General features: G+C 38.4%; 4 protein-coding genes across 6 annotated transcripts; 2 read left to right on the forward strand and 2 right to left on the reverse strand.

The window, feature by feature from the left end:
• Positions 1-40: 40 nt before the first annotated feature.
• Brf (Brf RNA polymerase III subunit) lies at positions 41-10705 on the forward strand. The gene is made up of 9 exons (XM_089841296.1): positions 41-799; positions 886-958; positions 8428-8577; positions 8656-9348; positions 9423-9566; positions 9628-9689; positions 9747-10033; positions 10099-10208; positions 10268-10705. Exons 1-9 carry the CDS (start codon positions 332-334, stop codon positions 10417-10419), a joined length of 2139 nt encoding a protein of 712 aa, XP_089697422.1. The 5' UTR covers positions 41-331; the 3' UTR covers positions 10420-10705.
• lute (BTB/POZ domain containing protein 3 lute) lies at positions 1065-8205 on the reverse strand. Of its 2 annotated transcripts, none has more exons than XM_089841316.1 (3): positions 7974-8205; positions 4126-4663; positions 1065-3190 (listed from the first exon to the last, which is right to left on the reverse strand). In XM_089841316.1, the coding sequence occupies exons 1-3, from the start codon at positions 8041-8043 to the stop codon at positions 2137-2139; spliced, it is 1662 nt and encodes a 553-aa protein (XP_089697442.1). In that variant the 5' UTR covers positions 8044-8205; the 3' UTR covers positions 1065-2136. The 2 variants fall into 2 exon arrangements, with proteins under 2 accessions (XP_089697442.1, XP_089697443.1); XM_089841317.1 differs by lacking the exon at positions 7974-8205 and adding an exon at positions 6836-6963.
• Vps39 (vacuolar protein sorting 39) lies at positions 10443-13629 on the reverse strand. The gene is made up of 2 exons (XM_089841278.1): positions 11254-13629; positions 10443-11185 (listed from the first exon to the last, which is right to left on the reverse strand). Exons 1-2 carry the CDS (start codon positions 13627-13629, stop codon positions 10910-10912), a joined length of 2652 nt encoding a protein of 883 aa, XP_089697404.1. The 3' UTR covers positions 10443-10909.
• A 57-nt stretch (positions 13630-13686) lies between these two features.
• Positions 13687-18317, forward strand: LOC149717885 (SH3KBP1-binding protein 1). 2 transcript variants are annotated; one of them, XM_089841281.1, is made up of 13 exons: positions 13687-13807; positions 13893-14356; positions 14512-14683; positions 14743-14921; positions 14987-15635; positions 15700-15899; positions 15985-16100; positions 16172-16259; positions 16329-16616; positions 16689-16941; positions 17010-17142; positions 17475-17523; positions 17597-18317. In XM_089841281.1, exons 3-13 carry the CDS (start codon positions 14568-14570, stop codon positions 17896-17898), a joined length of 2373 nt encoding a protein of 790 aa, XP_089697407.1. In that variant the 5' UTR covers positions 13687-13807; positions 13893-14356; positions 14512-14567; the 3' UTR covers positions 17899-18317. The 2 variants fall into 2 exon arrangements, with proteins under 2 accessions (XP_089697407.1, XP_089697411.1); XM_089841285.1 differs by lacking the exon at positions 13687-13807 and having other exon boundaries at positions 13934-14683.
• The last annotated feature ends 4283 nt before the right edge of the window (positions 18318-22600 follow it).

Here is a 22600-nt window from a genome sequence, read left to right on the forward strand (position 1 = left end):
CCTCCATGCATGGTTTTCTCACAGAGGCAGGATTTCTGCAATTAGTTTTTCGTCTGCTACTTTACTTGACACGTTGAGAGAGCGTGATTCTTTTTAGAATCTAATTGAAGGATATGATTTCGTGAACGCTTGTTTAATGTTTATTAACTAAATGATTACTCCGTTTAAATTTAGTTAGCAAATGTATAATTAGTTTTTAGGAAACCTAAATTATCCGAATGTTACTGTGAAAAATTGATGCATGTGTTTGTTGTGTGAACATTGAACAGTGCGATTTCATCATCTAAATAAGTTAATTTTTCGGCTTGGATTAATTCATAATTAAACTATCATGCCTAAGAAAACTTGCCAACATTGTGGTTGTAGTGAAATAGACACTGATACCGCTCGGGGTGATTCAGTTTGTACCAACTGTGGTTCAGTGCTTGAAGCGAATATCATAGTATCCGAGGTTCAGTTTGAAGAAGGGAGCCATGGAGGATCAAGAGCCGTGGGTCAGATGGTATCTTCGGAAGGCCAGTCTACTGGTGGACTTAATTTAGGATTTCAGCATGGATTGGGCAAAGAATCTCGCCAGTTAACTCTTCAAAAAGCTAGAAGAAGGATAGTACAAATGGCAGAGCAATTGAGGCTGAACCAGCATTGCATTGATATGGCCTACAACTTTTACAAAATGGCTTTGACGAAGCATTTAACAAGAGGACGTAAAAGTACCCACGTCATAGCGGCTTGCGTCTACATGGTCTGCAGAATTGAAGGAACTCCTCATTTCCTTCTAGATTTGAGTGATATAGTTCAGGTAAAACGTGTTTCTATAGCCTATAAATGTTTCACTTCATTTCATTGCAATGTTCATTAAGCTACATTACCCGCTTTTAATTGTAGGTCAATGTGTATGAACTCGGTAGAACTTACCTTCATTTATCAGCTGCTCTTTGCCTCAACATTCCATTTATCGGTAAGTTTCATTTTCCAATATTCTTGAATGTGAAGGGAATGGTTCGATCTTTTGCAAGGCTCTAAAAGGTAGGCATACAATCACTTTAGGTGAAAATTTTATACAATTTGTAGCGTATAGCCTTTTTATTGCGTTTTTTTACACCAGTTACATTTATTTACACAACTCTTAAAATTTAGAAAGATATTGTGGCAAATGCCAAAAAACCTTGCATGGGTAAAACAGCCGTGCAGGCGTTTACTTTAGCAAACATTTAAAGCTGTCTATGTAGCTTGAACTAAGTGACTCCCTTCTTTCTTTCATTCTCATAATGTCGTAATAGGAACCAAAAAACTTCATATATTATATACAGTCTTTGAACACATTTTTTTTTTTCAATACATAGGCTACGCAAGGGGGTCGCGAATATTTTTTTTTGGCGGGGAGAAGTCGGGGCGAATTATAGTCTTTAAGTGGCTTGGAAAAACGGGAATTTCAGCCGCTTAAAGACTACAAATAACTCCCCCTTGCGAAACCTATTTATAAGATCAGTCCTTACTATAGTAGCACCTTTGCGGGATGAAAATTTGTATTCCTAAAAGTTTCGATGTCTCGTTTTGCGATTTTTTTTCTTTTTTTCTTGAATCAAATGCCAAACCCATAAATGACGAGTTTATATTTGAGATTCACTTTTAGGGTCAAAGGGTATGAAATTAACCCTCCAATATATCTCTTAACCTCGCTCTATGATAGGCTTGAAAAAGGTACAAATAATTGGCCTTATTTAAGATCCACGTTCGTTAGTTTCTTTCAACATCGTGACGCGTGGATCGGGTATAAGTCGAATTGCAAACATTAATATTCTTTCTGTTAGATTAATATTTAACACGAGCGTTTAATTGGTCCAAACAATTATGATTTTACGGTGAAACTACACCCGGTATACTGATTTAAGTGTAGCTAAATTATTGTTGCCACAATTAGCGGTATTTAATTAAGTCGGAGCTAAAAAAAATTTTACTATTAAAAGTGCGTACAGAAATTCAAAGAATCAGCTCAATTTGCGTTTCATTATAAAAATTATTATATTGGACCAAAACAAGACTGGTTCAAACACTATTACTTTTAACGTATCTACGCTCGCGAAATTATGAATTTTAAGAGCTTTGAGGAATGTCCGAATGTCCCCCATTAACTATCTACACTTCGGGCGACGGACCGTAAAATATAAGTTCGGGTATTTGCCCTCCTTGCACTCCAGTACCGTTAGTGCTATCGGAAGAGCACTGAAACTGAAAAGTGACGCAACCTAAGGTAGCCTCGCTCATGCCTTCCTGTCCGAAATAACTCAGTTCACCCCCATCTAAGATAGCGCTGGCGGTATAATAAGTATCAGCCTCGATTTGAATGGGATGCTCGAAATAAACGTGAAAGGTATTACTCGATCCGTCCGAAAAGAATTTGGTATTATTCTCGGCCAAGATTTTTCCCATCCTCTTCAACTCTATCTTGACATTGTAATCCGCCGCCCCGTTGCTTGAACCGTACAGCCCAAAACCAACCATAAAAATGCGTTTATCCACGCAGAATTGAATACTATCGCAACGTCCTCGATATCTCCACTGGTTACTACGATAGGCCGATGACTGAAAACGATGACAGACTTGGGCTTTCAATCCGGTTCTAGGTTTAGACGGAAACGGTACCGTTATCTTCTTGTTGGTGGCGGTAAAATGAAGAAATACGTCAGTCGTCTCCCTTAAGGTTAATATCCCCGACTGCGCGGCGGTATTAGCGAACTCCTCCAGAGACATGGCCGGTAACCTGATGGAGTAGAGGGCTTTAGATAAGGCGGCTCGTTTATTCTCCGGCGTTGGTTCCGTGTCGTTTCGGCGTCCGCATTCAGCCGCTGCCCAATTAACTGCCGCCTGGAAAAGCGTTATCTCCTTGGCGTTGAGGGTCTCGCGACCCAAGATGAGTAGCAAGGTGTGGTAGTCAATGTCCACGAATCCTTCGCTGTTGAGAGCCAGTTCGGCCTGGGCGTCGATCACCTCCCAGCATCGCTGCATAAGTTCCGGTTCCTCGAACAGACGGCTTTGGCTCAGAAGAACGCAGGCGTTCTTAGCCGTCAGGCTTGTCTCTAAAAAAGAGACGCAAGCGCGCGCCAAATGCGGAACCAGGTACTTCTTGGCGGCGTAAAGAGTCGCCAGCACCGTGTCCGCTTCCAAATTGATGTCGTCACAGTACAAGTACCTGTTAATAAAGAACTGGCGTTATCGTAGAGTCCCCAGAGCCAAATCTATCTATATAGATTTAGCTGTCTGATAGGTTGAAACGGCGATTCTAGAAAGGTGCTTTGCTTGCTATTCCCAAACCCATTTATGTATGTCTATTGTCGCTTCGAGCGTGGCGCGTGTAATCCTTAACGCCCTTAAAATTAACCTTTCAACTAACCAATAGGGAGTTTCAATTTTCACAAAGTAGTGTAAATATTTCAAGTCCTTTCAAATCGTTTCATTCATCCCACCCACTATCTTCTTTCTTCACGCTCGTCTCAAAAATTGACAATAAGAAAGGCGACCTCCGTTTTATCAGGGAAGAGATACCGATCGCCCCCCAGGGGTAATTGGGGGGGGGAGCGGAGCGGTTGAGAAGTGTACTATAGGCTCTAAGATACAACCAAACTTATTCATTCTAAGGCGTTCCGGTTTTTTTCACGTCAAGAAACTCGTTTTGATCGTAAAAGAAAGAGATAAGAGCCTATTCAAATGTAGTTGACCTAACACGGTAAACTTTCTCAGCTGTCGAAAGACCTACCCCGAGTAGAGAAGCTATTTATTTTATTTATTTATTTTTTCTCTTTGAAACTTTACTTCCCTTATTTAAAATTTTACTTCCGCCTTCTTATTAAGACGTTATTATTTTCAATGACAAATTTTAAGTAGTGCCCAGGTTTTTGCAAGGGTTTAACCACAGTATCAGCCAAGGGCAGCGTGTACCAAAAATATGGTGCGACCTCTTAATGGACAGGGAAAATGGGTATCCTAGTCATACCTTGAGTATAATTACCTTTTATGACGTTGATTGATATTAACTAAACCTTCGGGATAAGGAAAAAACTTTGCAAAAACCTGGGGCCCTTCCTGTTAATCCGAGAAAACCAACACCTTGAAATAATTAAAAGTTACCTGAGTAAGGTTAGAAATGCGGCGGGTTCCACATCGGGTATTTCAATGTCAGATTTATTGTCCTCGGCCAACCCTCCATAGAACATGGCGTAAAATACGGAACTTCCGGTGGCCAAGACGTACTTATGGGCCGGAATACGTTGGGCCGCCCCTTTAGGTCCCACTAAAAACCGGACGTCGGACATGAGTTCGTTGTTGAACATGGCGGCGTTACGTTCCCGGACTGTTCCTTTCCCGGCTTGCCAATTGCTGTCCAGCGTCTGGCTGGGGCCGGTCAAGGCCAGGGATAGGTTAGAGCTTGTCCCGTTGGGGGAATCCAGTTCTCCGGAAGAGCCTAACAGAGCCCGAGAGGACCCGTTACCTCCGTTGGTCCCTCCCGTTCCCGTAGCTCCTAGTATGGCCGGTCCGTGTCCAGAGGCGATGCTCTTGTATGGCGGTGGACTTCCCAGGGCACACGTGCATTGAAGCACGTGTTGAAGAACGGGGGGACTGTCTTGAGGACTGCCACAATTAGGTAAAAGGGCGCCCGAGGAGGAACCTGGGGGAAAAATAACAAAATTAATTATCCCTCGTGATTATTGTTATTTTTTCCTCATTTTAATTTCGCGAACGCTTGTTCTGAACTTGAACAAAAAACTGGATTTTTCTGGACGCTTTCGTTCAAATAAAATCGGTTACTACGCCTTTTTTTTGCGCTTGTGTTGTGGCCCCTCTTGTACGACTACCTATCAGATGTCCTCATTTTTAAAACGCGCAATGTCTGTAATATTACGACGATACCGGTCTTTTACAACCGTGTCGAATATAAAGGTTGAACAATGACAGATAATATTACCGCATCATGGCGATTTTCTTGGCATGTGCCACTGTCTGCCGGAAATTAATTCGATTTTGATTTCGAAGCCAATAATTCAAAACATATGTACAAAACGTTAACGGGGAATCGAACTCGCGACCCCCGGGTTTTATTCTAGAAGGACACATGCACTAACCAACTAAGCTACGCAATTATTTTTAAACGTGATTGTATTAAATAATTTTAAATCAAGTCCCTGGTGGATCCAACGCGATCCATGTGCTCTTAACCGTTACCCCCACGTGACAATAATCAAAAAAACTTTCCATGAAGGAAACTAATTATTAAAATTGCAATAAATAAATACAATTCACGTGCTTATGGAGTGATAGAACCCAAAAACAGGCTCGTTATTAACGAGACAACCAACTGAGAGGGCTATCGAACGACACTGTATCTTTGACAGTTCAGTATAAATTATCATTAGAGTTAACTTTTAAAAGATAAAGAAACCGCTAGAAATCTGGCAGCTTTTTCCCCCCCTCCTCTTCAATAACAAACCGAAATAGTAGCCTCGACAAACATCTATTGTTACCGAAAACTTTCCAATGGAAAATTTTCACCTAAGCTGACAATTACTCTAAGATGAAAATGAGACATAATTTACTCACAAGCAATGATTTCTACGAAGAGCTCTAAAGGTATATCCCACATTGGCACGGCGATAATGAACCGTATTTTTACCACATTTATGCAAAAACGTTTACGTAGCCACCACCGCTTCTTTCCTCGCGTTGCTGGACCCTACTAAATTTTATATCCCCTCTTACACCGAATGTCCGATTAAGAATGCCTATACCAAGTACCCATGGTAGCTATAAACTTCTTCTAATATGTGTATAGAACCAGTCTTGCCTAGGTGACTTTAATGCGCGGGGAGGGTAGCTCTAAATTTTGGAAGAGGGGGGTTGCAAAAACGTCTTGGCCCAGAGACCCTCGTAGAAAAAAAAGGAATTTTTTCTTCTCTAGATTGTCTTTAAATGCAGTTTCATTAAATACTTGTTTCAGCGAAGGCCGTGTAGCTTGTTGTACGGTGTTACCATTTACTTCAAAAAGGGATTTTTAACCCCCCCCCCTCCCCCTTCATGGGAAATTTGGGAAACATTTTTGGGTCCAATTACGGTTTTCAAAGGAATTTTATCAATTTCGAAAAATCTTTATTGATAATTCCAGCCATTAAAAATGAATGGATTACTTTCTGTCTTTTGACAAGAAAATTCAAAGAACTATAAACTCCTTTTGAATAAGTAATAATACATCAGGAAATGTGTCTAGTTCTTTTTTGTGACGAAACTTTAAACGATTGTTATAGTGTTACGGGTTTTACTCCGATAGACCATTTCATTAAATACATGTAGAGAAACCAACGCGCAGGGGCTGTTTAATTTTCCAATCAAAATTTATAATCTATTGTAAACTGTAAACAGTCATACTTTTGGTTATTGCGTTACTTATACCAAAACGAACTGGTTTTTAAGTAAGTTAGTACGTAGTGTAATCATTTTAAACCGAAGATTGTCAAGAATAGATTAAATATTCATGTTCCTCTCAAGAAAATTCAAATATTTCCTCTGGTATTTGAGATACTCCCCAACAAACTTGGCTCACTATACTCATTGTTAACCGCGGTGGTACGAGTTTATTATACACCGCCTTTTAAATCGAAAAAAAAAAAAATCGGCCAATGAACTTTGACCGATTTGAGAAAACGCCAAGGTGCACGCGCGTTCGAGTCAATAATACAAGTCCCAATAATTATTTATAAGTCACTTGAAGTACCCAGAATATTTTAAAACAAGGTTTAAAATGGGATGATAAACTTCAATTCAAATTTATAAAGGTTAGGTAACATACCTCCGTCTATTTGTTGGAAATACATGGAAGGGACAAAACTTTTACACGATCCGCGCCATTGAACGTAAATTTATAATCTAAACTATTCCGCAACACTTTTTGAAAGATTCGTTTTGGCTTTTTAGGAAACGGGTTTCGAGAAAAAATGTTTTTAAGTAGGACGAATGAGAGCCCCTTAGCGCCCGCCGACTAATATTTTTTTTTATTTTATTTTATTGGTTTCTAAGTATCATAATAGAATATTTTTTTATTTGTGTTTACGCATATTATTTTGGGTGAAAGTTAAAAATGCTCAGCGCGGTAGGACTGTAATTTTATCAGTCTTAATGTTGGATAGAATTTGTGTTTAAATGACGCGTCTGCCTTTTTTTCTAATCCCAAAATTAAATTGATAAGATGTTTACTATTTACTATTCAATTCGTGACGCTTTGGAAAATTTCTTTTCTATCTCTCATTGAAGGCTAATGTCGTCTATACAAACTGATAACTGAACGCGGTAAAGAATCAATTAGCCTTGACTTTATGATGGAACAAAGAAATTTTCCCTCAATTTTTGAAAATTAGTATTTGAAATACGTTTTTTCATTTTTATAGCCGATTTTATCATCAGAAAAATATTATTTTTAACTTGTATATTGCCTGCAACTATAAGATCACGTGTTTAAAAATAATTTTGGGAGATATCATATGTTAAAACATTAGGACCTTCAATATCCAAAATTCCAATTATAATTCCCCTCCCCCCCCCCCTTTATCGGCAGTGATCATTTCATGATGCGACTGTCACCCACGGAATTATCATGGCTTGAAATGACAGGAAGTAATAAATCTTTAGACCAATTTTCCCACCTTTAAATACCAAGATGGGGATGAACCCCCCCCCCCCATGTAAATTTGGTAAACAAGTAGTGACGTAGATGTTCCCATGCCTAACCTAACCCTGTTTATTTCTTTCGCGACGGAGTATATAAAACTTGATCAAACTAATTTAAATATCGCTTACTAGGCCTAATTTTCATTAAAAACCGTTCTAAAGTATTAAGGAATAAGATATATTTGATAAGAAATGAAAGTAGGAAAACGTAGATCATGATAGCGAACGGACGACGAAGCCCTTTTTAGGGAAGTACTACTTACTAAGCATCCATGATTTGCTGTTGGTCATTCCATTTAGTTCTTCGCGCCTTTTGTTCATTTTAGCGGTCATAATAATAGGTTATATCGTAGCGCGCAAGCTGTTGGGAAATATTGCCGAAAACCGATTGTTTTTAGAACAACAATATTTAGATTAAAACATCCCGCTTTTAAATAACATCGTCCTCCATTTTTGGTGCGATTATTTTTCTTGAGTTGTTGACGTAATACGCATCCCCCCTTTCCTTTCCCTTCTCTCGTGGCGGGAAATGGCCAGACTGCTATTGCCATCTCCTGACTTTATACGGAACCTTTCAACGCGCCAAATTCAAAAGCTGATAAACAATGCGCGCGATATTATTGAATTGCCATTTTTCATCTTCCATACTGTACTTTAGTATTTTAGAGTTTTCAAGCGGTCTCTTTATAAAATCTTTTGAATGTTTTTAAACTTCAGATCCATGCATCTATATAGTTCGTTTTGCTCATCGTTTGGAATTTGGAGATAAAACTCACGAAGTCTCCATGACTGCTCACCGTTTAGTTCAAAGAATGAAACGAGATTGGATTCATACCGGACGTAGACCTTCTGGTCTTTGTGGAGCGGGTACGTGGTTTTTATAGCATTAAATAATTTTAGAAGTTGTCAAAAAGTGAAAATCTATCATTGCGCGCGTTGACGTAGCCCTTATAATGGCTGCCAGAATGCACGATTTCAATCGAACCATAAAAGACATAATTAAAGTCGTGAAAGTTTGCGAAACTACTTTAAGAAAAAGGTTACTCGAATTCGGGGACACTCCTTCCGGAGAATTGACCATGGATGAATTTATGGCTATTGATTTGGAGGAAGAACAAGATCCGCCATGTTTTAAAGAAGCCAGACGCAAGCACAAAGAATTACAAGCCGAAGAAACACCAGAAACGACTCAAGAAATCCAAGATCTTCAAAATCACATTGAGAAAGCTCTCGAAGAACGCAAGAAAAAGAAAATAAGTGGTCCATATTCTAAGTTGGCTGCCGCGTCAACGTCCAGCGAGACGGAAACGTTGGAACCAGTTGAGGAGGAACAAGTTACGGAACAGTTTATTATAGATGAAACAGTCGAATCGATCAACGAATTCTTACATCCTGATCAACCCTCAAAGAACGTTTCTGACGAAGACGCGATGGAAAGCATTTTATTACCGCAAGACGGTAACAGTTCCGGACGAAACAGTCCTATCATTAGAGTTATTGAAAATGACGAGGATGTTGATAATCCCGAAATTGTTGGACAAGCGGAAACTCATAGAAGAAAAGGATTAGCGCCGACCGCGGCTAGTTTGGGGTTAAAGGAGTCAATTGAGGAGTGTATGAGGGTCAACACAAATTCAGGTATAGACCGCCATATAGCTTTGGTTAAAGAACCAACAACGATTACAAAGGATGTCATTGTATTTGGTAAATAGAAATACAAGAAGGGGATGGTGAACTAGATTTAACTGGAATAGATGACGAGGAGCTTGATAAGTATATTATGTCCGAGAATGAAATTGAAGCGAAAACGCAACTATGGACCAAAGTCCACGCTGAATATTTAGCGGAATTAAAAGGTGCTTTCGTTAGTTACACTCGAGTCACGACGAGTAGTTGATTAACTCGGATTTAATTTAGTTAAGGAAGAAAAGAAGGCTAGGGAAGCCGAAGAAAATGCTAACAAACCCGAAACAAAAAAGGTCCTACAAATAATTCTAATAATAATTATATACCCTACAACTTTGGGAACTTTATAGAGGAAAAGACAGACCAGGAAGAAGGGCAATATTCAAGCAAACACGGCTGGGGAAGCCATAGAAAAAATGTTACAGGAGAAAAAAATCTCAAGCAAAATTAACTACGATGTCTTGAAGTCTTTAAAAACTTCGGATATTAGAGGTGAAACTTCTTCCACCACGGAAGAAGTTTTTAAAACACCTAAAGTTCCTTCGAGACCTTCGTCTAGGACTGCCAAAAGTCCAGTTGGCGGCGCGCCTCCCGCTGCTATTACCAATATTATGTCTTCAATTCTTTCATTCCATAAGTACGCTTTTGCGAAAACTATCCGCGACGCAATTGCTAAACATTGCGCCTTTCTCCCGTTAATAGCAACAAACGGAAGAACTCTTTCTCGGATGAGAAGTCTCCGAAATTAATTAAAAAGGACGAACCCAAAGAACAAATTGAAGAAAAACCAGCGACACCAGTTCCTATTACGGGTTTGTTAATAGAATACCATTTCAAAATTATATTGAATAATCTTTAATTTGAATTAAAGCCGAGGAAGACGAAGAAGAGGAAATAGAAGAGGAAGAGGAAGTAAAAGAAGACGCTCCTTTAAGCGTGGCTGAACTTCTGGGTCATCACAGAGGTGACGAAGATGGAGATATGAATTATTTCGAAGATGAGGAATATTTCGACGATGGATAACCAATGATAGTATTACAGCCTCCTCCCAAGTTTGTAACAATATTTATTTAACTTAATAATTGTTTTCATCTTAATTGTGTTGTAAAAAAAGAAAAATTCAAATTCTAATTTAACTGTAGGTAAAGCTTAAAACAAATTGAAATAGCCGCAATGTAATTAGAATATTTCATTTATAAATTATTGAATATCATTTTTGACTTAGATAGGAGTTATATACGAGTAAAAATGATTCGTTTTATCGTGATATTACAAAATAATAATAAAAAAACCAAATTGCAGACGTGAATTACAATCTTAAAACGGGTAAAACGTCATTTCCGGGATCTGTTATACAATGTTTAGTAAACAGAATACTTTTTTTTTTTTGTTTACATGTTTAATTTTATACATATTTTTTTTTTCTCAATTCGTTTCATTACCAAATGAAGATAAAGAGTACATAAAAAAGAAAAATTAAGTGACCTAAAACATATTGAAAGTGATTAAGTATTTATTGAGCTTGACTATATTTATCTTTGCAACTATAATGCACGATAATTCCATTGGGAAAGCGAGCGAAAGCGCTTTTACTAATTCTTTTCTGGCAAACCCAGCAAACGTCCATATCAGTTAAGGTTAACTTCCAAGATTGGGACTCGAATTTTCTCGAAAAGACTTGAAGGTGTTCGCCTAAATGAAGATTTCGAAGAACTCTTATATTGTGTTGTTCAACGTATCGTTCTTGTAGAACTAATTCCAGGAATTCTTGAATCTCCTTGATTTTGACCTAAAAGTAACAAAAAAAGGTAATGTACTTGATATTATCGCGAACTTACGAGAGTTGATCGAACTAACGTTGCTGGGAAGAAGATGTAAGGCTTTCTCGGGATCAATTTTTGTCGCGTGTTCCTTTAAGATCTTCAATGCCATGACCACATCGGGATTTTTATTGTACTCTCCTTTGGGCATCGCTCGCGAAAAGTTTAAACTGAGAGAACCGGGGTTTAAATAAGCTTTCAATAGAAAAACGAAGACATCCTGCTTCCCCATCTTATCCTTTTCGTAAACTTTCAAGCAATAATTTTCAGCCTTTTGATTATTTCTGAGGTAAAGCGTGTAAATGGCTAGAACATCTTCGTGACGTCCTAATCGGCCCATGACAATGGCGGCTTCTTCGTATAGTCCTATATTTAATAACAAAGCGGGGAACGTTTCGGCTGTGTATCTTGACGATGGGTTTTCCAAAAACGCGGTTAAGCACTTTCTCGCTTCTTGTAACTGACTGGGGATACTTTGTAGAGTTTCCGAATTTTCATCGGCCGTCGGCGAATTAAGAGCGGAGTATAGCTTTTGGATTTTATCACAGTACATACGAACTAAGGTGTTGTGAAGGATGATCGAATCGTCGTTCCAATTTTCGACAACGTGTTCCAAATAGGGTATAACCAAAGATGGATTTTTTTCCGAAAGATGTTGAAGGACGTCTTGTCTCGGTAAACCCTCTGTTTCGGGCAAATCTTCCGTGAAAATTTTAATCCCATCTTCGGGATATTCTTTAATAACCCATTCCGAAAACTCAAAGATCAAATCCATATGATCTTTACCCAAGTGTTGCAAGTACTGAATTGTTTTCGACGGTCCCTTTAGTTGGGATTCGGGTTTTTTCGACTGCTTGTATAGTAATTCCAAGGCCTTTTTGTGAAGTCCTTTATATTGATAGAGGATAATCAATTCGCTGTATCTTTGGTTTCTCTTCAGCGCCCTCTCGCATTCTTCCACGTGGCAGTAATTATCGGACAACCGCAGTAATGACGCGACCAAAGCGTCATTGACTTTCAAGTAGCATTTTAACAGAGTCGTGTCTATTATTTGTAACAGATGCTTCTTGGATTTGATCGTTTTCTGTCCCTCAACAATAGCGGTTAGGGGTATAACTGACGCTGGATTGTCCTTATTAGCGATGTTTCTAATCTCCATCATGTACTCTATTAAAGAGGAAAGTCCCTGCTCTAATTCCTCTCCTTGTAAAGGTGGAAGGGCATCAGGATACTCTATACTGTTTCTATAATCATCGGGTAACAGGTCGGGAAATAATCCAATGACTTGAGATGGATCAGTCCCCAATTTGAGAAATATATCCATGGCTTCTTTGAACTTCCTTTTGCAGAATAGATCAAAGGCGTACATGTTTTGAATTCTTTGAACTAGCTTCTGTTTTTCCTCGTTGGAATTGTCAATGATGTTGGAAAGGTGCAGAGCTAATTCAAACTGCTTTTCGTTTATAAGTTTGGATATTTGCTGTTGAATTTCAACGGAAAACAAACACCAAACGTCGCTGTTGGAGGCCACAAATATACTTCCTCTTTTGCAATAAGTTATGTAGCGAACTTTGGGTAGGGGAATGTTTTGAATCAAGAGGCGGGGTTCGGTAGTTCTTACTTCTATAGAAGAAGGTAAGACCCCTAACAAGTAGGGTTGATCGAATTCTAAAGCTAAAGGAATTTCGCCCCATGGTACGGCGTATTTAAGAGTAGGATTTCCATCGGAATCTATGAATATGGTTTGCTCATCTTTTCCCAAAGCTAAGTTAGAGGCGTTTAGGCGACAAACAACTGGTTCCCATTGTTTACCAGTAGGGAATAGTTCTTTCAGTTCCCCAGTATTGACTTTAATTAACGTATATTCTAGTCTAAATCCAACGCAAACGGATTCGCCACACCATGATAAAGCTCTGGGAATATCTGAGAGACCCAGGTCATTTGTTAGGTCTAAAAACTCCCTGTTTTTCCAGTAATAAAACTGCAGTTTCCTCTTAATGGCTACGCACAATCTGATGAAATATTGCACTCCTCCAGTAAGAGATTCTTGCTTTTGAATGTCAACGACAAATAAGTGGGCATTTTTGGTTTTACCGAGGACGGTAATCAGGGGAAAACTAAACTGCCTCAAATCATGGACTGTGATACCGGAGTCACACAAAACTAGCAGAATTCCTACTTCAGGGACTACTTTAATCTGGGTTATTGGTTTTTTGGCGAAACATTTATTGGAACGCAAGAGTTTCACGTCACATTTCATTCTGCCATTGCTTTCATAGCTAGCTGTCATGCTATATATTAACAAATGTCCTTGCTTTGTTCCCAATATAAGATAGTCCTCAAAGGCAGCGATGGACTCAATTTGAAGTGGCAGTTTATTCAAAATAGCAATCGCTTCATACGCTTCGTGCATTTTCGACGGTTTATAAGTTAATTATAATAATAATTTTGATAATTACGCAAATTGAACGAGTCGGTAAACGGAGTCCAGTGATTACGTTGGATAGAAGCATTACACAACCAAAACTGAAGGAGTGAAGTAACGATGTATCAATGGTTATCGCTCGGATCGGGCACCTGATATTTCCAAGGTATTTAGAATGAAGGCTCGGAACGTTGAAATGCAGGAACTTTTCTTAAATGGGTGATAAGAAAGTAAAGCTTATTCTGTTCCAGGTTTCCTTGGTTACCATATGACCCGTGACTGTGTCTCACTTCATCTCTTATACTTTCCATGGAGTAGTTTTATTGGAGGAAAACTTGTATACTCTTAAAAGTGCTTTACATTATAGCTAAACCTTCTGTAATACTACTCCATGGTAGTAGATTGGTATAAACGTCATTTAAAGAACCGAGTATGTCGTCTGCTTATAAGTCACCACGGAAGCGAGTTTGAGTTTTGACATGGCTTCATTTTATATTAATTGCATTTAATTCGAACGCTTTAAAGTTAATATTTAATCAAATACATAATCTTGGAAAGCCCTATAATTTACCTTATTATATAATAATATAATTATTGTTGAAATTAAAAATACGCATACGCTAATTATCAATAACCGAGGCTTATATTTTGGGGTGGTGCCAAGTTGAGGGGTCGGACACTTACATAGCAAATAAGATTTGACCGAAAATTTGAGGTAAGATTAAATAAATATTTTCTTAAATAGATATACGTTGAAACCATAAAATTTCAATAAAAATTATAAGACTTATTGTTTAAAATAATGGCTCATTTCTATACCTTCCTCTAAAATGGTAAATGTCTGACCCCTTATGCCCTGGTTTTTGTCAGAGTTCAACTATCTGTGATAAATTAATTACCTTATCGTATTAAATCAATTAATTGTGATGGCACAATCCTCGTCCCTTGTTCCAAGTGATATAGTTAATCTTAATGTGGGGGGAACTCAGTTTGCCACGTCAAAACAAACATTGACATGGGTACCAGACTCATTTTTTACCAGGTATGCCCTTGTCAACCGTTAACCTTTCCTTAAACTAAAGCGTCAATTTTATAATGAAGCATGTTAAGCGGGAGAATATCAACTCTAAAGGATGATCGTGGAGCGATTTTTATTGATAGAGATCCAAGATTGTTTAGTGTCATTCTAAACTTTATGAGAACCAAGGAAATAGATCTTCGTGAAGTAGATCCCAGTGTTCTACGTCATGAAGCTGAATTTTATGGCATTGCTCCTCTTGGTAATAAAGCCATTAAAATTCCTTGGTTCTTGTAAATAATGTTTTTCTCCAAAAACATTTTACAGTGAAAAGATTAATTTTGTGTGAAGATTTACACTATTCCTCATGTGGAGATGTCCTCTTTCACGGATATCTCCCAGCAGCGGGTATTCCTCTTTGTGACCCAATAGCTAGAAGTAACTTAGACAAAAAGGAAGTAGGAAATACGACAATTACCAGAAGTGCCCTAGAATCTCTGAGTGGTTCATCTCAATCACCGTCATCAAACAATACAATGTCATTGAATGGTAAAAGCAGTGCCCCTGAAAGTGTTAATTCAACATCTTCAACCCAGTCTCAGTCATCGGAAGCCCGTCCAGGAACAGTTTTCAGGGTCATGCCAGATATCCCAACTGTACACCCTCCCCCTCCATCAACCAGTCATTCTCGTAATCCTTCATTTGATTTGAGATCACCACTTGGCTCATTATCAAGAAGCTCTTCGGATTTAAGAAACCCTGTTAGGGGTCACTCTAGAACCTCATCTCTGGATATGAGACATTCTAGGAATTCCTCCGCGGATTTGACTAAAGGAATTCGCGGAGACTTGGGATTGTTCTTATCAGGACAAAGCCAAGTTAACAATGGTTGGACTGATCCTCTAAGGGTCAGGGTAATTAGAGGACATCAAAATTGGGTAGCAGTTGCTTTTGCCCATTATATAGCTTGTTACAGGTTTGGACTTTGGTCACTATGCCAACTGGAAAGCGTTAAATTGATTGAGAAAAATAATAATTAGGTTGAAAGATTCTTCAGGGTGGCAGTTGGCCTTCTTGAGCCCTTATATTGAAACACCAATTGAAAGAATAGCTCTTAATGCAAAGGTTTTGGGAAATCAATCGGAGAATAATAGTAAAGTTACTAAAATGCTCGCTGCGTCTTATGGACATCAAGTTAGGCTATGGGGAATTGGTGAAGAAGCTGTTAAATCAGATATAGGTTAGTATTAGTTAAAAAAAACTGGTAGATTCTGTATAGTTTAGAGCCAATAATTTAAATTTAAATATTTCCTTTATAAAATTAGGAACTTTCAACCTTCATGTTCCTGTAGATAGTTTATTTTTTATTGGTAGTCAATTAGTTGCCTTGAGTCATACTGGAAAGGTTGGGGTATGGCATTCTATGTCAATGCACTGGCAGGTATTCATTAATCCCCAGAAATTAAGTAATTAATTAGATTAATTCATATTGTTGTATATATTATTTAAAAGGTGCAAGATGTTGTTCCTATTGCTAGTTTTGATACTGCTGGTTCCTTTCTTTTATTGGGTTGCAATAATGGCTCCATTTATTACATTGGTTAGATAATAAAATTAAATTAACCAATTAAACTTAATTAATTAGTAATTTACTTATTCCCTTAATTAGATATGCAAAAATTTCCATTACGTATGAAGGATAATGATTTATTAGTAACGGAACTTTATAGGGATCCTTCTCAAGACATAATCACCGCCATTAGTGTTTATTTAACCCCCAAAACTAGTCTTTGCGGCAATTGGATAGAAATTGCTTATGGAACTAGCGCGGGAACTGTCAGAGTTATAGTTCAACATCCCGAAACTGTGGGTCACGGTCCCCAATTGTTCCAAACTTTCACAGTTCACAGAAGTCCAGTAACTAAAGTCATGCTATCGGAGAAATATCTCATTTCTGGTGAAATAAATGGATTAAATATCATTTATTTATTTATTTATTTTTAAGGCATTACAATTTATTTAATTCTAGTTTGTTGCGAGTATAATCACGTTAGAACTTGGAGTGTTACGAGGTTTAGGGGGATGATATCAACTCAACCGGGTTCCACACCCCTGGCTTCTTTCAAAATAGTTTCCTTAGAAGATGTGGAACCCAGTTTTAGTTATTCCGCCGGAAATGATAGCGGGCCATTCGGGGAACAAGATGATGAACAAATATTTATTCAAAAAGTAGTTCCTGAAACTGATCAACTTTATATACGTTACGCGTCTACGGGAAAAAGGTAGGGGGAAACAAAAGGGGGGGGGGTTGTTTAGGGAAAATTAAATACTTCCTTCTTTTATTAATTAGGATTTGCGTTATCAAATCAGTTGATACAACTACAGTTACGGCTTTTTTTGTTCACGAATGTGAAGGATCAAATAGAATGGGTTCAAGACCTAGACGATATCTTTTTACAGGACATAGCAATGGATCCATTCAAGTAATTATGGTTTTAACAAACCACTTAACTTAGTTTTAACCGCAGATTTTCTAATTAGCCTTATTCCTGATCAGCGCCATCTACCCATAGCGGCGACTTTGAGAACTACTGTAAGCGGCAAGCCAATCAGATGTCGCTAAAATCTGGTGACGTCATTTTTGGTAAGACCCGAGAGTGCCAGTCAGTGACGTCACCAGATTTTAGCGACATCTGATTGGCTTGCCGCTTACAGTAGTTCTCAAAGTCGCCGCTATGGGTAGGTGGCGCTGATCAGGAATAAGGCTAATTGGGGGCAGATTAATTATAATTAAAATTTTAAAACTTATTTGTAGATGTGGGATTTGACAACTGCCTTAGATTTAGCCGCTAAAAATGAAACAAGTATATTAGTTTTGTTTTATTTTAAAATAATCTTCGAGCGACTTTGTAATGTTAATTATCTTTTTTGGTTTAGCTTCCAATATAAGCGGAGGTCCCACAACGAAAGAGCTTCTATATTTATTAGATCAGTGTGATTTAACCAACTCTAGATGTTCAACACCGTGCATCAGTCCGTGTCCAACTCTGTTAGCTTCCGCCGTTTCCTCTATCAGTCGCGTTAAGGCCTCTAACTTAGCATTTTTATCTCATCAAGCGTCTTCGAGTTCCAACATGATAGGAGCTACGGGGTTTAGTCCGAGCATTCCAACTCAAAGTAACGATCAGGATAAGAAAAGTGATGAAAAGGAAGTTGATGGCAAAGTCACCAGGTGTTAAATTTAATTAATTAAGATACTAATTGGAGGGAGGGAGGAATCAATCTCGAGAAATATATTTTTACACTTTCACTACTAGATAGGTATTATAGGCCTGATAAATGACATGACATATCTGATAAATCTGCAAGGAGAAAAGTTATAGATAGTTTTCAAGGGATTACGCGATATCAATGCCTATTTGCTAAGAAAAAAACTTTTTTTTTAAATCACTTTAGTTTGGAGTTAAGTAGTTAACTTAAATTTAGAATTATTATAATAAAATCAAAATTTATATTATTATTTTTTTTTTTTTTTCATTTTTCATAACTTTATTTTATTTTTGCTTTTATTGGCCTAAAAATTCCTCAACATTTTTGCTAATGTGTTCAATAAAAATTGTGATTTTTTTGTCGTAAAATAAAACTAAATTTAAAACGATTTCGTAATTAATTATTATTTCGTAATTAATTATTAATTGCGTGTTAGTATGGGAGACGGACATCATTTGACACGGCATAAACCCCCCGCCAGGGAATTTTCCTACATGGCCAAGGCCAACTCAATCGTTTTTCGGTTTGATCGAGTTTGCCATTGAGTTCTAATATATTTATTTCTAGAGTTTTTGTTGAATTTCCTCCTCGCGTACTCGATTCGTCGAATTTCATTACTTTATCATTAGTCGTTAGCGCCATCTGTCGCCTTACATGAGAAGCTTAAAAGAATTTCCCACGATTTTGCGGGAAAGCGCCCCGCAAAATCGCCGCAGCTTGAGTTTGAAAATTAGGCTTAGGAAGAAGTAAAGCGCGAAATATGAAAGTTAGGTAATTGAAAAACAGTAAGTGGAGCCTAATAAATAAAATTTGATATTTAGTAAATATAATATTGATCAATTTCTTATTAAATGCGTGTTTTTACTTGGGAATTATATGTTATTAGTTATTAAAGTAACACATAATGTGAAAATGTATTAAATTTTAAAATGGGTCGAAAATGCTCAGTAGAAAAGTGTGTCAACACTGGTAGAAATAAATATGTTTTGTGACATAAGTGTTTACGTATAGAAAATTAATAAATATTCAGATAGTTCAACCCTTTTTGAACTGTACCATTAAGATTCCCTACAAAAAATTCGGAATTACCAAAACAATGGTGTCAGGCCATTAATGGAATTGAATGGACTCCAAAAAAAGACATTTGCGGTGATCATTTTTGTCAAGTTGACTATCACGAAAGCTCAAAAATACATATACTATCGGTTAATGCAGTTCCTTCTCTGTTTTTACTCGAATCTAGCAATTTACTTCCATTATCATAGCGGTTTCTAAACATTTCCTATCTATATTGAGAAATTATAGCAGACGCCATAGTAACAAATATGTGTTTTTAACTGAAATAGATGGCGCCACCACCTAATGATAAAGTTGTCCGTCCGTCCCATAATTTCAAAAACGATGGTCGCGCGAGCGCGAAAACCCGATATCCAAATAGAACTCTAGAAGGATATATGTTCTGAACTCAATGGGTCAAAGCCCATTACTTCCAAAGACCGTTTCTTCCAAAGCCAAAACCATTTGGAAGTAACGAGCCGGCTGGCTGGATCGTTACTTCCAAAATGACGCCCCCTGCAATATGATTGGTTAGAAACATATGGTAGTAGGAAAACTCCTAAGAAATGCCCCACCCAAATCTCCCGGTGCGTGGACAAATCTCCCGGTGCGTGGACATCTCCCGGTGCGTGGACAAATCTCCCGGTGCGTGGACATCTCCCGGTGCCTGGACAAATCTTCCGGTGCGTGGACAAATCTCCCGGTGCGTGGACAAATCTCCCGTTGCGTGGACAAATCTCCCGTTGCGTGGACAAATCTCCCGGTGCGTGGATATCTCCCGGTGCGTGGACAAATCTCCCGGTGCGTGGACAAATCTCCCGTTGCGTGGACAAATCTCCCGTTGCGTGGACAAATCTCCCGGTGCGTGGACAAATCTCCCGGTGCGTGGACAAATCTCCCGTTGCGTGGACATATCTCCCGCTGCGTGGACAAATCTCCCGTTGCGTGGACAAATCTCCCGTTGCGTGGACAAATCTCCCGGTGCGTGGACATCTCCCGGTGCGTGGACAAATCTCCCGTTGCGTGGACATATCTCCCCTTGCGTGGACAAATCTCCCGTTGCGTGGACAAATCTCCCGTTGCGTGGACAAATCTCCCGTTGCGTGGACATCTCCCAGTGCGTGGACAAATCTCCCGTTGCGTGGACAAATCTCCCGTTGCGTGGACAAATCTCCCGTTGCGTGGACAAATCTCCCGTTGCGTGGACAAATCTCCCGTTGCGTGGACAAATCTCCCGGTGCGTGGACATCTCCCGGTGCGTGGACAAATCTCCCGGTGCGTGGACATCTCCCGTTGCGTGGACAAATCTCCCGGTGCGTGGACAAATCTCCCGTTGCGTGGACAAATCTCCCGGTGCGTGGACAAATCTCCCGTTGCGTGGACATCTCCCAGTGCGTGGACAAATCTCCCGTTGCGTGGACAAATCTCCCGGTGCGTGGACAAATCTCCCGGTGCGTGGACAAATCTCCCGTTGCGTGGACAAATCTCCCGGTGCGTGGACAAATCTCCCGGTGCGTGGACAAATCTCCCGGTGCGTGGACATCTCCCGGTGCGTGGACAAATCTCCCGTTGCGTGGACATCTCCCGGTGCGTGGACAAATCTTCCGTTGCGTGGACAAATCTCCCGTTGCGTGGACAAATCTCCCGTTGCGTGGACAAATCTCCCGGTGCGTGGACAAATCTCCCGGTGCGTGGACATCTCCCGGTGCGTGGACAAATCTCCCGTTGCGTGGACATCTCCCGGTGCGTGGACAAATCTTCCGTTGCGTGGACAAATCTCCCGTTGCGTGGACAAATCTCCCGGTGCGTGGACAAATCTCCCGGTGCGTGGACATCTCCCGGTGCGTGGACATCTCCCGTTGCGTGGACAAATCTCCCGTTGCGTGGACAAATCTCCCGGTGCGTGGACAAATCTCCCGGTGCGTGGACAAATCTCCCGGTGCGTGGACAAATCTCCCGGTGCGTGGACATCTCCCGGTGCGTGGACAAATCTCCCGTTGCGTGGACAAATATCCCGGTGCGTGGACAAATCTCCCGGTGCGTGGACAAATCTCCCGTTGCGTGGACAAATCTCCCGGTGCGTGGACAAATCTCCCGTTGCGTGGACAAATCTATACGTTTAAAACTTTGAGGGTTTTTTGTTGAAGAAGGTTTAAGAGGATGGCGCCACCTTTACTTTATTCATACCAAGATTAAAGCGCGAAATATTAAATGCTTTCTTAATATCAATGTTCCTGATTGTTGGCAATTATTATTATTATTATCATAATAACGATAAATGTTGTTTGAATAGTAACATTAAAAACTGTAATTATTAATTTTATGACTATTTGCTTAAAGAAATGAAATTTTAGCTTACTTACCATATTAAAATATTTCCATCAAGTTTAAAGCATGATGAAATGTTCTAAAAGCCCGATTCCTTTTTTTATCCTAAAATAATTTTTAATTTTCATCCTAAAAATCGTTAACTTTTGGGCAATTAAATCTTAAAAGCTGAATCTCCTAATCCCATGAAGTGTTTGAAAAGGTAAGGATTTTATAACAAAATACATTTTCACGAATTATTTTTGTGCTATTTCATAATTATAGAAGTTACTCAAAGAATGAAATTTTAACGTCGGATCTGCTTTATGTTTTTTATAGTTATAATAATTTATTACGTTTCCTAAAGGTTGGGTTTGAAAAAATATTCACCAATTATTTTTGTGATATTTCAAAATTATAGAAGTTACTCAAAGAATGACAGTTTCTTCAAACGTAATATTTTCCTTGTTAACAACATCCGATATGCCTTATGTTTTTTTAAAGTTATAATCATTTATTACGTTTCAAAAAGGTACGATTTTAAATGAAATTCTCCAATTATTTTTGTGATGTTTCAAAATTATAGAAGTTACTCAAAGAATGACAGTTTTTTTTAAACGTAATATTTTCTTTGTTTTTTATGTTTTTTACAGTTCTAATCATTTATTAATTTTCAAAAAGGTACGATTTAAAAACAGTTCACCAATTATTTTTGTGATATTTACAAATTATAGAAGTTACTCAAAGACTGACTTTTTTTAAACGTTATATTTTCCATGTTAACAACATCCGATCTGCTTTGTTTTTTTACAGGTATAATCAATCATAACGTTTCAAAAAGGTACGATTTAAAAACAGTTCAATTATTTTTGTGATATTTACAAATTATAGAAGTTACTCAAAGAATGACTTTTTTTACCGCCTCCCCTCTTCGCTTTGATTCGTACTGAGTTTAATATAAAGCACTAAATGTGAAATGTAGTATTCATAAAATACATGTATATTAAAAATGTCTGTAACTCGTGTTCTTACTTGTTTTCAATTATTACTAACAACAATAATTGGTGTATGAATAGTAGAATTAAAAACTGCAATTATTAAAGTGATGACTATTTTCATTAAAAATACAGCAATAATCATTAATTATGTATAAAATAGTTTCGTTTAACAAAAACCATAAACTATTTTAGTGCATTTATAACATTGTAATTGCTTTAAGAAAAGTATTGTTCCAACAATTTTCAAGCCCAGACCATTAACTAAGCCAAAGACGACTTCCGAAGTTCGCCAAAACCACCTCTGATAGAA

The sequence above is a fragment of the Phalangium opilio genome, unplaced genomic scaffold (genome assembly GCF_054372755.1).
Source record: "Phalangium opilio isolate 3A_F unplaced genomic scaffold, DU_Popi_V2 ptg000003l_1, whole genome shotgun sequence".
Taxonomy (NCBI): Eukaryota; Metazoa; Arthropoda; class Arachnida; order Opiliones; family Phalangiidae; genus Phalangium; species Phalangium opilio.

Bases quoted from the DNA above. Each gene is read 5' to 3' on its own strand.
- Vps39 (XM_089841278.1), bottom strand. From the start codon at position 13,629: ATGCACGAAGCGTATGAAGCGATTGCTATTTTGAATAAACTGCCACTT. The intron at 11,186-11,253 runs GTTAGTTCGATC...TGTTACTTTTAG, and splicing joins TACATCTTCTTCCCAGCAAC to GTCAAAATCAAGGAGATTCA.
- lute (XM_089841316.1), bottom strand. From the start codon at position 8,043: ATGACCGCTAAAATGAACAAAAGGCGCGAAGAACTAAATGGAATGACC. The intron at 4,664-7,973 runs GTAAGTAGTACT...TTTTTCCCCCAG, and splicing joins CAGCAAATCATGGATGCTTA to GTTCCTCCTCGGGCGCCCTT. The intron at 3,191-4,125 runs GTAACTTTTAAT...CTTTATTAACAG, and splicing joins GCATTTCTAACCTTACTCAG to GTACTTGTACTGTGACGACA.
- LOC149717885 (XM_089841281.1), top strand. From the start codon at position 14,568: ATGGCACAATCCTCGTCCCTTGTTCCAAGTGATATAGTTAATCTTAAT. The intron at 14,922-14,986 runs GTAATAAAGCCA...AACATTTTACAG, and splicing joins TTATGGCATTGCTCCTCTTG to TGAAAAGATTAATTTTGTGT. The intron at 17,143-17,474 runs GTAATTATGGTT...ACTTATTTGTAG, and splicing joins ATAGCAATGGATCCATTCAA to ATGTGGGATTTGACAACTGC.
- Brf (XM_089841296.1), top strand. From the start codon at position 332: ATGCCTAAGAAAACTTGCCAACATTGTGGTTGTAGTGAAATAGACACT. The intron at 959-8,427 runs GTAAGTTTCATT...TTTAAACTTCAG, and splicing joins CCTCAACATTCCATTTATCG to ATCCATGCATCTATATAGTT. The intron at 9,349-9,422 runs GTATAGACCGCC...TTTGGTAAATAG, and splicing joins GAGGGTCAACACAAATTCAG to AAATACAAGAAGGGGATGGT.